This window comes from Artemia sp. Qi Xiang Cuo, chromosome 19, assembly GCF_049724085.1.
Source record: "Artemia sp. Qi Xiang Cuo chromosome 19, ASM4972408v1, whole genome shotgun sequence".
Classification (NCBI taxonomy): domain Eukaryota; kingdom Metazoa; phylum Arthropoda; class Branchiopoda; order Anostraca; family Artemiidae; genus Artemia; species Artemia sp. Qi Xiang Cuo.
Genome location: NC_142812.1, coordinates 31,425,892 through 31,442,761, shown reverse-complemented (window position 1 = coordinate 31,442,761; position 16,870 = coordinate 31,425,892). Strand labels below are relative to the sequence as shown.

The 16,870-nt window shown below is 36.2% G+C and overlaps 1 protein-coding gene across 4 annotated transcripts in view; it reads left to right on the top strand.

Moving 5' to 3' along the window:
* The window catches only part of pn (exopolyphosphatase prune), a 42,055-nt gene that overhangs the window by 8,880 nt on the left and 16,305 nt on the right, over nt 1-16,870 (top strand). For all 4 annotated transcript variants that reach the window (XM_089104883.1, XM_089104884.1, XM_089104885.1 and 1 more), the window contains exons 2-5: nt 5,346-5,575; nt 8,096-8,358; nt 13,218-13,468; nt 15,543-15,704. In XM_089104883.1, the coding sequence (XP_088961009.1) occupies nt 5,352-5,575; nt 8,096-8,358; nt 13,218-13,468; nt 15,543-15,704 (900 nt within the window). In that variant the 5' untranslated portion in view covers nt 5,346-5,351. The remainder of the gene's footprint in view (nt 1-5,345; nt 5,576-8,095; nt 8,359-13,217; nt 13,469-15,542; nt 15,705-16,870) is intronic.

Here is a 16,870-nt window from a genome sequence, read left to right as displayed (position 1 = left end):
GTAATTAAACAAATAGAAAAGGTTTTTCAACTAAAGTAATGACCAAGTTTAAAACTTAAAACAAATATAAATTGGTTGACTACCACCATGCAGCATTACTTCTTTTGCAACTGGGAAGCCTATAATATAGTTATTGATACTTTTAAATCAATTAGCTTCTCAGGATTTTAAATTGATTGCAAATTGGTCCTCTTTGGGGTAAAGTCATAGTTTGGTGGCCTAAACCACCTAAACTGTCGCCACCCCTGCTATTTTGGCATCTGCCCCCTCCCCTTTTTCTGCTGGCGCCCTTGGTTTTGTTTATTTATTGATAGTGTTTTGTGGTAGTTTTATGCTTACAAGATTATTTGACTTTATATATGCTCATTCTTGGCTTAATGGAGCTTTTTTTTTTTCAAAAAATATTTTGTAGAAAAAGATTTTTAAATTAATTGTCTTAAAGGGAAAAATGGTCCCACTTTTAGATTTTGAAAAGTACCTTTTTTGTGTCTTCATTAAGAAACAGAAAGAATCTTTGCATCCCTACATTTTTGTGAATTGGCACCTGTTTCAAAACTCTTAAAAGTATTGATAGGGGGACCTACCTGGCTGGGCAGGAAAAAAAAACATGGAAGCCTCACCCATGCCCATTACATTGCTGTAACATCCCAATACACAAATAAATCCTTTAAGCAAAACAGGAGGGAAAGGTCTGAGGCTGCTAAAAGCACATAGCTCTGCCTGAAAAATACTTAGGAATTACAATTTAGATAAGTTCAGACATTGAGTTAGTTCTTTTTTTGGGAAGTCTTTTTTTTATAATTTTACTCTTTAGCTTGTCCCCCCTCCCTAAGGCATGCTGCCCAGTGAACTTGCCTCATTAGATTTGTCCCTGGAGAGATGGCGTCTTGAGCCTTTGGATTCAATTAAAGTAGGACAAATGTTGCTGCATGTTACCGCACAAATTCCAGAATTGATTAATCAAGCTTGTTAACTGAAGTAGCAATGGACCTCCCAAAATCAAATTTTGGTCAAATATGGCCCGTTAGGAGTTTAGTAATCACTACTGGGGATCTACCTCAGAACGTCCTCTTTATTACACCAAGATTTTTGTTGGCTTTGGGTACTACAGACTGTCTGTGTAAATTGGATTTTAGCCAATCATCAACCAAAACGCCGAGGTCATTTTTAAAGTGACTAGATGTATTAACTATTTAGAGCCATGTCATGATTCCATAAAGTACTGGAACTGGGGATTGTTTGCTTCAAAGTGCTAAAGCTTGCAATTCTGGATATTAAACTCTAGTTGCCTGGTATTTGTCCACATTGAGAATACATCAAGATTTGCTTGGAAATCTATGGTACTTTGAGGGGTCATGAATTGGACTTATTATTTTTGAATCATCCACATATGACAAAATCTTATTCCCTATGCTTGAAGATGCATAATTTATATAGATCTTAAAAAGTGTTGGGCCCAAAACTATGCGCTGGAGTATTCAACTTTCTACAACAGCTGCTTCTCAGAGGAAAGTTGACCCACCATGTCCAAATACTTTTACCACTTACTTTTTGTTGGTAAGAAATTGCATAATCAAATTTATAACTTTATTGCATGGAGTTTAGGATTGAGTCTCCTGTGATGTACTTTATGAAATGCTTTTGATAAGTCTAATAATGTTATATCAACTGGAGATCTAACATCTGTAAGTTTTGTGACATGCTCAAACAAATCAATCAGGTTTTTGTCTATTGATTGACTGGGATGCAAGCCATGTTGGCTACATGGAAATAGTTAGTTCACTCTTAGGTATTCTACAATAGCTGAGTTTACTATGCCTTCAAGAAGTTTTCCCACTTCTGAGGTGAGACTAATTGGTTAATACTTGCTGGTATGGTCTCTGCTGCCCTTTTTATGAACAGGTGTAATGAAAGCATCCTTCCAATCTTGTGGGATAGATTTTGTGTTTAGGGACTTGTGGAATAGTTGAGTAAGAGGATGAGTTAATCCTGCATATGTATCCTTTAATACCCAGGTGTACTTCATCTCTCTTGGGTTGCAGATTTTGGAGCCATCTTGTACAAGTTGAGTGACATAGTGTCTTTTAGACTCACTTGAATATGCATACCTCCAAAATTTCTTAGGTTTGGTTTTTGTTGCAGCTGCCACTGATTCTGTTGCTTCTTGGTGGCATTTCTGGTGAGACTTCTCAGCTGCTTATATGCCTGTTTTCATGTAAATGCCAAGTTTTTTTTTGGTTTAATGGAGCTTTTTTTTCAAAACATATTTTGTAGAAATAGATTTTTAAATTAATTGTCTTCAAGGGAAAAATGGTCCCACCTTTAGATTTTGAAAAGTACCTTTTTTGTGTCTTCATTAAGAAACAGAAAGAATCTTTGCATCCCTACATTTTTGTGAATTAGCACCTGTTTTAAAACTCTTAAAAGTATTGATAGGGGGACCTACCTGGCTGGGCAGAAAAAAAAAACATGGAAGCCTCACCCATGCCCATTACATTGCTGTAACGTCCCAATGCACAAATAAATCCTTTAAGCAAAACAGGAGGGAAAGGTCTGAGGCTGCTAAAAGCACATAGCTCTGCCTGAAAAAATACTTAGGAATTACAATTTAGATAAGACAATTAGAGGTCATTTTTATAGTGACTAGATGTATTAACTATTTAGAGCCATCTCATGATCCCATAAAGTACTGGCACTGGGTATTGTTTGCTTCAAAGTGCTAAAGCTTGCAATTCTGGATATTAAACTCTAGTTTCCTGGTATATGTCCACATTGAGAATACATCAAGATTTGCTTGGACATTTATGGTACTTTGAGGCGTCATAAATAGGACTTATTATTTTTGAATCATCCACATATGACAAAATCTTATTCCCTATGCTTGAAGATGCATAATTTATATAGATCTTAAAAAGTGTTGGGCCCAAAACTGTGCGCTGGAGTATTCAACTTTTTACAACAGCTGCTTCTCAGAGGAAAGTTGACCCACCATCTCCAAATACTTTTACCACTTACTTTTTGTTGGTAAGAAATTGCATAATCAAATTTATAACTTTATCATGAAGTTCTATTGCATGGAGTTTAGTCCACTCTTAGGTATTCTACAATAGCTGAGTTTACTATGCCTTCAAGAATTTTTCCCACTTCTGAGGTGAGACTAATTGGTTGATACTTGCTGGTATGGTCTCTGCTGCCCTTTTTATGAACACGTGTAATGAAAGCACCCTTCCAATCTTGTGGGATAGATTTTGTGTTTAGGGACTTGTGGAATAGTTGAGTAAGAGGATCAGTTAACCCTGCATAAGTATCCTTTAATAGCCAGGTGTACTTCATCTATCTTGGGTTGCAGATTTTGGAGCCATCTTGTACAAGTTGGGTGATAGAGTGTCTTTTAGACTCACCTGAATATGCATACCTCCAAAATTTCTTAGGGTTGGTTTTTGTCGCAGCTGCCACTGATTCTCTTGCTTCTTGGTGGCATTTCTGGTGAGACTTCTCAGCTGGTCGTTATATGCCTGTTTTCATGTAAATGCCAAGGTTTTTTGGTTTAATGGAGCTTTTTTTTTCAAAACATATTTTGTAGAAAAAGATTTGAGTCAGCTCCTGACAAGTTAGGCTGTAATCAGTGTACATATTTTATAAAATCGGGTCTTTGGGAATACAGTCTAAAGCTACAACTTGTCACAACAAGGTCAGTAGCTCCAAATGGTGGTAGGGGTTAAATGCTTACTATAGAATCTTGGTTATTTGCTTGTAGAATTAATCTAACTGCCCGGTACAAATAATGACTAGATAGGCAGTCGGAATATTTCTATTGAATTTTCTCAGAGAATCCACATCTGCTGACCCATTGAACATGTGGAAGGTTAAAATCCCCAACATTAATCAAATTCTCTTGTTGCTTCATTTTAATATTAAATGTAATATTAATCAAACAGTTCGTGGTAACAAAGATTTGCATCCTTATCAGATCATGCTGGAAGGCTTTGAACAATGGAAGTGAGGAACCTGTTAAATTTGTTGGCAATAGCTTAAGGAGACTCAGATAGGTTGAAATTAAGCTGGTCAATTCTCCTGCCACACAATTGTTTTAACCTCTGAAAACTTTTTTTTTTTTTTTTTTTTTTTTTACTAAACAATGGCTCAGTTTATTTTTGTAGGAGGGTCGAGCAGATTTATGAATTTCTTTTTTTTTCAGAGTTTTTCCTTGTTTATTAGCTTCATCCAGTTTGTCATTTCTGAAAAGCTTTAGTTTATTCCTAATTAGGGTTTTTTTGTGAGTTGATTTAGGTAGGGTTTATTATTGAAGCACTTTTTGATTTTTTTTTTTCCTGGGAAAGAAATTATATATTTATCATTTAGTATTTGTGGAAAGTAGCAATTTTTTGTCAAGATTTTGTAAATTGTAAATATTGGACCAATGTTTGGCATTTAGTCATGTACCAAAAGAAATAGGACCAGAATTGTTAAGAGGGTGGTAAGATCTGTAGGTAATTGAAAGAGAATGGTCAAAGTTTGAAGAGGGCGGCAAAAACAGAGAAAGATGATAACTCCCACCCAGTACAGGCAAAACTGAGGATGGACTGTAAAAAGCAATAAAAAAATTTTAAAAGTAACAAACGATACAAAAGAAAAAAAAATTAGGATCCAAACAAATTTTTACCATTTATTTTTAAAGGTACAAAGCAATTGACATTGCCAAACCAACTCAGGTAGTGTATTCTGAACAGCATAATGTATAGTTCAAGGGTTAAATCTGATCTTACTGACATTATGAGAAGTTTTGAGCAGCAAATGAGAGCAAGCTGCAAATATGTCTTTGGAAACAGTGCACATGAGGCTTAATATAAAATTCAGAAACTGTACCAGCCCTCAAGCTGAGCCCTGAGCATGGCTGTTCCAAGGGTTGGTGGCACCCGAGGCAAAATTAATTACGTCACCCCCCGTCCCGGCTCAAATATAAATGAAAACGTCTCAGAAACCCCAACTGGGCCTCCCCCAGCCACGGTGCCCAAGGCAGCTTCGGCTGGTCGCCTCCCTCCTTTCAATGGCCCTGGTCCTGAGGGATAAATTAATTTAGATAAGTTCTATGTAAAGCAGGTTCTCCCCTGTTTAATCAGTTATCTTGCAAGATTATTGGTTACGTAATATGTTAGCATCCCCCCTCCTCCAAGGGTACGACCAGTAGGCAGCTATGTTCTACCCACAGATTGCCAGGGCAGACAAAGTGATCACATCGTCTGGGACTTTTCGTTACTTTTTGCTGTATGGCTTTTTTTTTTTGTCCTGAGTTGCTCATTTATGTTGTTTTGTAATTTTATAATATTCTAAATACTTTTTTGCAGGTACAAATGGATAATTGCAAGCAGGTAACAGTAATTCTTGGCAATGAAGCTTGTGACCTTGATTCAGCTGTTAGTTCTTATGTGTACAGCAAGTTTGTTGAAAGGTCAAAATTATCAGACGAATCAATCAAGCCAGTATTGAATATACCATCTAGTGACTATCACTTGAAGACAGAAGTAAAGTATCTTTTTGATAAGCTATGCATAAGGAAGGAAGAGTTTTGTTTTCGGTAAACAAATCTTTTATGACATTCTGAAAATTCTTTTGCTCTTTAGTTCTTCATTTCTTGTTTTCATAATATCTTAAAAAAGGACAAACATATTTTGGGTATATTTCTTATTTAAAATTTCTCATCACAATCATTATTTTGGTATTGGGATAATAGTGAGACATACCTGAGAGGAGATTTGCAGGCAACAATGAAAAGCTAAAGAGAGTTTTTGAAAAGACAAACTGAAAGTATTATTCATGTTTTTATCTTAATTTTTGCTAGTGAACTTGGTTATACAACAGAACATTTGTATGATCCTTAGTAGGGAGGGGGGGGGGGGGTAAATCGGCAAAATTGCTTTTAATGCTAATATATTTCAGTTCTTCTGGGGGTCTTTGCGACCAAAATCAGAGGCCTTTGGATCAATCTCTGTGCAGATATGCTATAAAAGAAAGCTCAAGAGGCACATTAGTAGTTTGTTATGTACCATAATCCTTTGTACTTTTTGGATTTTTATTAAATGATCAAGTTTTTTTTGTTTTTTTTTTAACTTAGTTTAATATCACAAATAAACTCAATTTATGTTTCCTAGGTAATGTGAACTATTCCAGCAATCTTTGGTCGTTCTAGCTAACGAAAGTAGATGGCAATTTCTTTAAAGACAGTTTCAAAACAGGCTGCTTCAGAGCAAACCGACTTTATGCTCCATTTTCTGACACCCAATCAAGGTTTCCACTTAAAAGAAATGCACCGTGTATACAAGCTAATGTTATATTACTTTACCACAAAGTTTAAAGTCTATCATTTGTTTCACTTTATTTGATAGTAAGGGTAATTTGAATCCGAAAAGGGGGATTTTCCTTAGCCTCAAATTCGCATCAGAAATCAACACACTACAATATTGTTGCCTACAAGTCACTCTCCATGGTAGAGATGAAACGAACGTTTTTAAGCCTCAGATGTGTGTTGGAAGCCATAATAGGTAGGCTAAACAAACTAGAAAAATTATAAGCCCCTCATTGTCAGAAGTGGGCAAAGTTTCATAGCCAATTATTACCCTCAAAATAGTAACCGATGGCAATGTTAATACTGTAAAAACAGAAAATCACGATTGATGAGGAGTAAGCTATATGGCTATTGGGTCGTATGGCTTATATGCGAAACCTTTCTAGATACTAGTAATGAAACGTTGCTGGATCTAAACTGGTATAGGATCAAGCAACTGAATTGGTAGAGGATGGCAAGAAGCTGTCTGGCATTGTATACATCTAACCACTTTCCACATACTGTCAAAAGTGATCTGTCTGGGAACCAGGAATCCTTATTTATCCTTATTCCCTGAATCCTTATTTATTAATGTTAAATTCCAGGAGAAGGACCTTATTCGAGGCAACGTTTACTTACCTGTAAGTGGATCCGTCCTCTTACTTCCTCAGATCCTTTATGAGCTTGTGGAGACAATATGAACTCGTCCGTGTGAGGTTATCATAATGAAAGATGTCAATATGAACTTTTATATAATCTTGTCTCTTCAGTGATGGTGGATTCTCTATCAACTTTGCCTACAGCTGGAATTTTACGTATAGTATGCATGCTGACACATTTAACTGTGATTACGGCGTCCTTTACGGACAAAATTTTCTCCTCTCTTAAGTATGTGCAAAGTTTTGTGCTAGCTTAAGCCTGCGAAGTGGTTATAATGTCGACTTCATCTTAAAATACACAGCTCTGCCTCCCTCTGTGTTTGATCTTTATTGTCAGTCGGGTATCAAAAGGTTGTATCTCCATAATTGTAAATTTTCATAAGAGTAAATATAAAACCTCACAATTTTTTTATTCCCCCCCCCCCCAGATAACCGTAAAACAAAAACGGATTGATATGTAAAATCAATGCATATCAATCTTTTTGGTTTGTTTTTACAGTTATCAGAGGGGAAATAAAAAAGTTGTGATGTTTTTTGTTTGCTCTTCTGAAACTTTACAATTATGGAGATACGACTTTTGATACCCGACTGATGATATGCAAGTAAATAAGGTTGTTTTAATATTTGATTGAAGGATATTTAATATATTCCATGGATGCTTAAAGGTGAAGATCAATTGACCAAAAGGCAATATACTGCTACCACTGCTGCTTTTACTACTTTTACTACTACTCCAAGTACTACTTTTATTGCAACTACTTGAAAGGCTATGTGTATTAAGATAAAAATTTTGGGAAGTATATGAGTAAAAGTTATCAAAAGAGCTTATGAGCAATATTGGAGCAACGGCTAAATGTATTAAGTTGAAACTTCAAGACTTTATGAGGGGGATGCTCAACTGACCAATGTGCTAGTATAATGAGATGTAATATCTTCCATAAAAAAAATAATTCTCGACTACTGTTTGTGTATCATGATAGCCTTGTGGGTTTATGTTTATCTTTTTCCAGTGATCAGTTACCGTACTGTATCTGATTTGCTTTTTATGTGCTGACAAGATAGTTTGGTGATCTTGGAAAATATCAGCCTAATTAATCATTGATTGTTTATTTAGGGACCAAATCAATTTGGCTTCCATAGCTCAGAGCCACGTTCTGAAAATAATCCTTGTCGACCAAAATGTATTACGGGGCAATGATATTTTCTTAGAAGAATATGTAAAAGAAGTAATAGATCATCATGTGTTAGAAAGAAATCCAGATCCTTCTTGTGAATTGACTGTGGAAATGGTTGGATCGTGTGCAACATTGATTGCGGAAAAAATATTTAGAACTGCCCCAGAGTTTTTGGGAGGAAGTTTGGCAACTCTATTATACGGTATAGTGTTTTTTTTATTCTAAATACTATTTAACCTCTGAAAGTAGCCAGTCTTTGCTGGAATTTTTATGTACAATTTACTACCTCGCATCTATCTACTAATGCCATTGATTAAAAAAAAATCTTTTGAAATATTACTTGATTGGAAAGAGACGCTTATGGTCGCCATAAGTGTAAAAATAGTCTAGAAAAGGGAAGAAACTCAATTACATGACGTTTTAAAAACGTTAGTTTTTTGTAAGCTCTCTTACTAATCTTAGAACTAAATAAAACTTTCATGCCTTATTCTCGACAAACGTTAGTACAAGGACTACTTTAGTCCTAGTAAACATTGTTTTGTAAGGTCACATTTCGCAATATAAAGGGGTAAAATTCCAATAAAATCCACTCCCTCCTTCCTGGAGCCTATTGCTGACTTTAGGTGTGAGCAATGTGCAGGCTAAGCCTAGAAATTGTTGCGGTGGTGGTGCTTACTTGTACTTGTTGCACTTCAAGCCGCATCCAGATTCATCATGGCTCCCAGCAGATGACGACATGTCTCCTTCCATGGGTTTCGCTTGAGGGTGGCAGGCTCCACCATTTCAAGCCACTGGCGATCCCAGCGACGGCCATATTCTTGGAATCCTCCGATTGGGTCCAGATCAGACTTAACTGTTGCTAGCCACGTCTTCTTTTGGTCTCCTGCCCTCTTCTTCTATGCCGGTAGTGGTGGACATTTGAAACATTAGAGTTCTAATGCGGTGGTGGTAGAGTTCTAGGAAGCGAAGCTTGACCCTCTGTCCCTAGGTAGCACAGGAAATCTGTCAGTGCACCTCAACGTGGTGAAGGGGTGTAAACATCGCTGATCTTCACGCCGAGCAAGGTGATGGCTAACGCGCTGCAAGCTGTCTTTGAGGAGTGGCTTCCCTCGAGGAAATTATAGCCTAGTAAACGACCGACCAGTATTTGCACTGGATTCTGATTAATAGATAATTCTTCCGGTTTTGGTCTGTTTTGGTAAGTGTTTTTGAACTGAAAAACTGCTTCCTTGCTAATTTACCTACTACGGATTACCTCCCCGTAGGAAAATATATTGGTAGGCATGAATGTATAATGAGTCGGAGGTAATAGGCTTGGGATTGTCTGTACAGTATTTTGACTATTGTTAATAAAAGAGCATCGGCAAGCGCTCAAAACCGTGTTGTAACCAAGATGGACCTAGGATTGGACAAAGCCTCCGTTCAACTGGAGGTCCCACGGACTTCTTGCTGTCCGGTTCTAAGCCGGCTTTAAACGCTTCGTGTAGACTTGAGAAGATGTGTTATTCCCCGTCCTGCACTGGTTCTGGGACCATTTCTTTCCCTGAGGCCAAAATAATTTCAGTGACTTAAAGGATATGAAAATTGCAACTCGGAATATTACAGCGTTAAAAAATAATTATTGTATCGACAATTTGACTGACGTAATCTAGACGCTGTGAACTGGACTAGACGCTGTGAACTGGGGGGGGGGGAACCCCCCCCTCATGTGCAAATATATAGCCCAAATTATGCTTCCCATCTATTCCGTTACCTGTGTTTGTCTTGTCTCACGCTCAGCTGAAAGAAACTAACGAAGAAACCGGTTTGTTCTTGAATTTTACACAGCCTAAACTTGAGTGAGTGGCGCATAGTACACACTTACCAAAATTCCTTCCCCCTACGGAAAACAAAAAAGAACTTAAACGCCGGCCACCATTCACATGATGGTAAGGTAACTATAGTGATTATGTTATTTTAAACCGAATACTGGCAGGATCAAAACAAAATACTGGGTATATAGGAGTGCTGCTACTGATGTTAAAAGTAAGGATCACCATCTAGTAGTGTCTAGGGTTTATTTAAAGTGGACATTTAGGAAGGGTTACTGCCTTCCGGGAAGCTATGGCGTTGGTAGACTCAGGATGAGTATTTGAAAGACATTCCAGGAACACTTGAATAGTAACTGGAGAGTTTAAAATTTGACAATGTAGAGGATGGATGGAATCATTATAGGAAAATAATAAGTGAAGTTGCTGATGGTTTCTTAGGAAAGGAAGTTAGAAATATAGCTAGGAATATTATTACGGCAACTTTACCAAAATCATCAATCATCCGGAATTTTGACAATATCTTTCCATTACGGTACCATGGAGGGAAAAAAGAAGAAATTTACAATACTGGAAATACTGAATACGCAAAGACGAAATATCATTCTTATTTAACAGAGGATAAAACCTGGAAAGATATAGAACCGAATGATTACAAAACGCAGAAAATATTTGCATAAAGCCTTACGATTACATTTAATAATCATACATTTAAATATAGACTGATTTAAACAATCTTCAGAAATATAGCTAACAGAATTGGAGAGGCTATGTTTGCTTCTGCTAAGAACAATTGTGCGAAATTTTCCACCATGTACAATTTTTGGGTATTGTTATATTATCTCGCTATTTTAATTCAACTTTCTGAGAGGGTAAATCACTTTCATGTCGCTGAGTGTCTTTTCGCTTTAACAAGTAAACGAGGGAAAGCCTAAATTTATACAATTAATAATCGTAAATTCTGTGTATAAGCGGTTTTTGAGCATAGTTTTGGTATATAATAAAACGACTATAGCTATTTTGGTATTGACAAATATCTTCAAACAAATGTGTTATGATTAATCTTGATAATTATCACAAGGCTTGTCTTTACGATAACTGCAAGTTCTTGACGATAATTTTATGGTCTTTAATTGAACCTCCTACCTGTTTCATAAGGATTCAAGATCAATGGCTTAAGCGCAGCAGTTAGCTTATTCCAAATAACTTCATAATCTTTGGTATGATCATATTAACTGGGCAAGTAGTCTCACATCATTTTCTACATTTTGCTCAGTTTGGCATTAGATTTTGTAACTGCAAACAATGTTTTCGCTAAAGATTATAGAGTAAACTACAGCTGTAGACGTGAAATGATGAAGCTGAACCAAAAGAAGACATCCCTAGCTATTAAATCAAATTGAAAATTTGAATTAATGAGATCAAACAGAGGTCAGATGCGCTATACAGCTCCAAGGTTCCTTGGAGGATGCTTTGGGAAGACCGCTGTAAGGTTCAGTCTAGTTTCCTGTACCTTTTTTTAGAGATGTGCACTCGCAAGTCTAGTTTAGGGCAGGCTGAAATCCTGTAAATTAGGTCCAGGAAAGTGGACGGCTAATGTCCAGGATCAGTGACTTCTTACTATTTATTATTCCACGAAATTTATGGAAAAGAAAGAGAGAGAACAGCCATTACTTCATCGAAAGATTTATGTTATGTCATCTGAACGTATAAAATGAAAAAAAAAAACAAGTTTTTTAACTGAAAGTAAGGAGCGACATTAAAACTTAAAACAAACAGAAATTATTCCTTATATGAAAACGGCTGTCCCCTCCTCAACGCCTTGCTCTTTACGCTAAAGTTTAAATCTTCCTCACAAGTCTATTTTTTAAAATAATAAAAAACTTTAGTGTAAAGAGCAAGGCGTTGAGGAAGGGACAGCCCCTTTCATATACGGAATAATTTTTGTTCGTTTTAAGTTTTAATGTCGTTCCTTACTTTCAGTTAAAAAAACTTGTTTTTTGTATTTAATTTCTGAACGTTTTTGAATTAATGTAGCTTTGATTTTGGCTCGCCGTACATTAATAATTAAAATGAAATCTTCATATTAATTTTACTTTTTTGACTAAATGGCTTTCTCGAAATTTTGATCTGACGTAACTTACGAAATAACTTATGTAGCGAACTTCTATATTCGTATATTTTTATTACGTAAATGAGGGGTTCTCCCCCTAGTCAATACCTCGCTCTTTACGTTAAAGTTCGAATTTTGTTCCAATTCTTTAAGAATGACCCCTGAATCACAAAGGCCGTTTAATTAGAATAGATAGCTTTTTTGAAAGTACTAAACATACTTTAGCGTAAAGAGCGAGGTATTGACTAGGGGGAGAATTTCTAATATAGGTAATAATTTCTGTTCGTTTAAGTTTTAATGTTGCTACTTACTTTCAGTTGAAAAAACTTGTTTTTTTTATTTAATTTATGATCGTTTTTATAAATAATGCCAAGAAATCTGGCGCCCCCCTCATAGAAATGCCCCTTCCCCCATGACAATATCCTTCATGGAAAGATCCTCCACGTAGCCCCCTCCTGTGACCCCCCTTCCAACCAGAAAAAATCCTTCTTGAAAACGTCAGCATACTTCCAAATAAAAAATACTATATGTAAGCAATGGGCAAAGTTTATAACTTGCAGCCCTTCCCCCGGGGACTGTGGGGGATTAAGTCATCCTCAAAGACATATTTATTAGGTTCTCGACTATGCTGAACAAAATGGCTATCAAAATTTTTATCCGGGGACTTTGGGAAAAAATGAGCGTGGCAGGGGGCCAAGTTGCCTTCCAATTTTTTTGTCACGTAAAAAGGCACTAGAACTTTTGATTTCTTTTCAAATGAGTCCTCCCACGATATTTTATGACCACTGGATCGATACGATCACCCCTGGGAAAAAACAAATAAACATGCATCCGTGATCTTTCTTCTGGTAAAAAATACAAAACTCCACATTTTTGCGGATAGGAGCTTGAAAACTATACTGTAGGATTCTCTGATACGCTAAATCTGATGGTGTGATTAGGCTCGTAACTTTTGATGGGTAAGACTAAACTTGATGAAACTTAAATATTTGGAATCAGCATAAAAATCCGATTCTTTTGATGTATCTATAGGTATCAAAATTAAGCCTTTAGAGTTTTTGTTACTATTGAGCCGGGTCGCTCCTTACTTACAGTTCGTTACCACGAACTGTTTGATTTAATTAATAGATTTTTTTACAGGAGCTATTTTGATTGATACAGCCAATCTATCAGATACAGCTAAGCGTGTGACGAAAAAAGACATGGAAATAGCTGAACAGCTTGCTACACTTCTTCCTGATGTAAACAGAAAGGAATTGTTTAATGAACTTCAAAAAGCGAAAGAAGATTTATCTTCGTTATCTTCTCTGGATATCTTGAGGAAAGATATGAAGTTGATAGGTCCTGTTGGAATGAAGTTGGCGTTCAGCTCGTTCCCTTTGTTTGTAAAAGTAAGCTCTCCTTTACTATAGCTTTCTATTTTACCCAAGAAGTACTAATTATGATTTTGTTTTCTTAACTTTTGTAAAATTTGTGCCGTAAACCAGCAGCTTTCTCCCACGTTCAGTAAATTACTTAAGAAAAGTACAAAGATTTTAGAATACTACAGACTCCAAGCAACGTTATTTCTTAGTGATATCTGCATCTCAATCCTGTTTGGGTAGTAGACACCTTAATAAGTGCCTTCATTGCACAAATACGGTAGTATATTGCAGACTTAGATGCTGCAGTCCAAGATGTTACCCACAAGAAACTCTAGTCTTCTTGGGTCTCGTAATGTAGTTTTAATGACATTTTGTTCTAGTTAAATATAAATCCTGTGAAATAACATGAAAATCAGCGAATTTTAAGTTTTTAAAACGATGAAGTTTTTAGTTACTGCTCTTCCAAAGCATTATTAGACTTTCAAAATATTTCATCATGCTGTCACCCTCCAGATTAGATGAATGTCTCCAATATTCTGAGAGAACGGGCATGTGTCTACCCCACATAAAATATCTAGGAGATTTCTCGCGGGTTTCAGCGCTAAATTATTAGGTTAGAACTTAACGCTTACAAAATCGTTACTAATAAATTTTTGAATAAAACTTAACGAGCTTAGAAGCCTGATGCCGTGGAGGCTTCAAATCTAGTTTTCGTGGAAGACTAACTACGACTGTGTACAATTTAAGCGCCTAAAGAAGGACAGATTTTCTTTTTCCCTTGATTGTTCTTATTTAATATATGTCTGTTTAGCTAATATAGGGACCCTATATAGGGGTACTGCTAATATAGGGGCACTGAAGGAATCCTAGCAGCCAAGGGTTGGGTAATTTTTTAGTGTGATTATTTGAATGAAGAGGTTTCACTCAACTTATTTTGTATTTCATGAAAGTGCGACTTATGTGACTCGTGTCGGTCATTCTTCACGTGGATTTAGAATCCCGTGTATTTAAAAGTCAGTTCTACTAAATTGCTGGCCAGAGAGTAAGAGAAAGGCTGGATGCCTGCTCCTAAGTCTGTTCCCTTAAGGTTAGAAAAAAAAGAAGACTCAATATCTTTGAGGTTCTTTAGGGGGATGCTTAAAGCAGAAGGATTGAACGGTGCGGGATGGCGCAGAAGGGTTCCGAGTTTCTACTATTAGTAGAGACCTTAAGTCAATATTAAGAATCAAATGAGATCTTAAGTCAATATTAAGAATCAAATAAGATGCAAGTCAACCATTTCAGATAGGCACCCGAACAAAATCCTGAATTCATTGGGCGAGCAAGCCTCTGTTATGCATGCGAACCGTTAATAAACTGAATAATGAAATATTGCTGTAAAAACAATTGAATACAGAATTTTGTGAACTATGCTTGCACTGTGAAATGTTATGCTGTATCCTTTACCTGCCTTTAACTTTTATGCTTGGCTTACATCTGCAAAAAAATATCCGAAAATGCTGCAATAAAAGAGCAATTGTGCTCTATTTGCAATGACTAGCTCTTGTCCCGTAATAGCTATAAGACCTCAAGTCTAAAAAAATTATTTAGGAGGTGTTATCAACTTTCTGGAAGCGATGCCAAGGAGGACAGAAGAAAAATTGGTGTAAACACCCCCAGTCAGGCCTTTGGACTATCTGTGGCTTCAGATAGCTTGGTCACAGATGATCGGCTACTTTTTGCAAAGTTGTTGGTTACAGATCGTTAAACATGGTTAATTCATATGCTAAGGTTCCTGGATGTCGATGGTGAATGGAAATGCCTATTCCCCTTACAATTACATTTAAGAATACTTGTTCATGCTGTTACAAGCGTATTCCTCGGTAATTACATGTTTAGATGAAACAGGTTGTGAATCAACAGTACACTAATGGTCTAATTCTTAATCTGCTAATGTTGCGCAGTTTTTTTGTAGTGGTTTCAAACTTGAAAAAGAGTTCTTCGATTAAGCGTCAAATTCGAAATTAAAGTCAACCTAAAGTAAACCTTCATATCCTACCAAAGTTTATTGCAGTTTGAATTATGCTTATGGTGTGTTGGATCTATGGTTTTGATTTTACAGGAATACTTGGAAAGAGCAGATAGTGCTACCACTCTATATGGATTTGCTGTAGAAAAATCATTGAAGTGTCACATTTTAATGGGGTCCAGAATAAGTCCCGAAAGCGGAAATATTGTCCGGGATTTAGGTGTATGCTCCAATGATGATAACTTTGCCGAAAATGTAAGTTTTCTTTCTTATTCATTATGTCTTTGCTGGTAATTTTATAAATTTGTGAAGATGAAATTGTACTTCTTTCGAGGTCAACTTTAAACCAGCTTTTTCAGGGGAGCGAAAAACTGTTGAACAGGTTGACCTTTGCAGGTTTTTAGACACCAAATCTGGCCAACTGAAAAGTTGTTCTTTCAAAGTAATATAACTAAATACATGAAAGTTAGTGTTTCCCTTTTTGTGATATATTCAGGGTATATGAGATAACTGTTTGTTAGGTTTGGGTCCAAAACCAACCATACAAAGCAGTGTTGTCACTCCCTGTGTAGAAGCCAGTCATAGCAGTACCTCGAAATTCATTTTGTTGTATCACCTGCAGCAATTCAAGTAATCCCCAATGCAGGTAGAAAAACTGGAAGAAATCGCCTCTTACTTGTTTATGTCTAATATTGGTTATTTGCAAATTAGCAAGCGAAAAAGAAAAAAATTGCTAGCTAGACTTACAGGCGAAAAAATGGGACACGTCATTTTTTTTTTTATGCCAAGAACACTTGCATAATGTTAGAAACTTGGAACCTGAACTATACCAATTGATACAATGTCATAAGTTTAAAAAAATAAAAGCAAATGACCGCTTGAGATTGTCACATAACAGTTTTTTTTATCGCTGCATCCTATGGATAAATGCCAGAAAATATTGCCCTTAATATCACCTAGTGTGTGTTCCAGAACTCAAATATCATTAAAATAATATAATTATTTTGTATTGTTTTCATTCAAAGATAATGGATAACCAAAAATTGTAGGCAACTTATATCACTGTTAGTGCTAAACTAGCTACGACTTAAGCCCTTTTCATATATCGTAAACATTCAGGAGTATGAGCCATTTTAGGCTGAAGGTAAAAAGAAATTGATTAGTGGCTGCTAATAGTAATTTATTTCTGTAAGACAGCCTTGATATTGTGCACCTTTAGTATTATTTAAAGAGACCATGATTAAAACAGATAACGTTATATCTATGGTGCATGTAACAATTCAAAAGGAACATAGGTCATCATAAAGCACTAAGCATAATTAGTCTATCTAAAAAAGGCGTTTGAATCAGTTTCATAATGCCTAGAAGACAAATGAACAACCTAGACCATAAAACGTGACAAAACCAATTTGAGCAGCTAA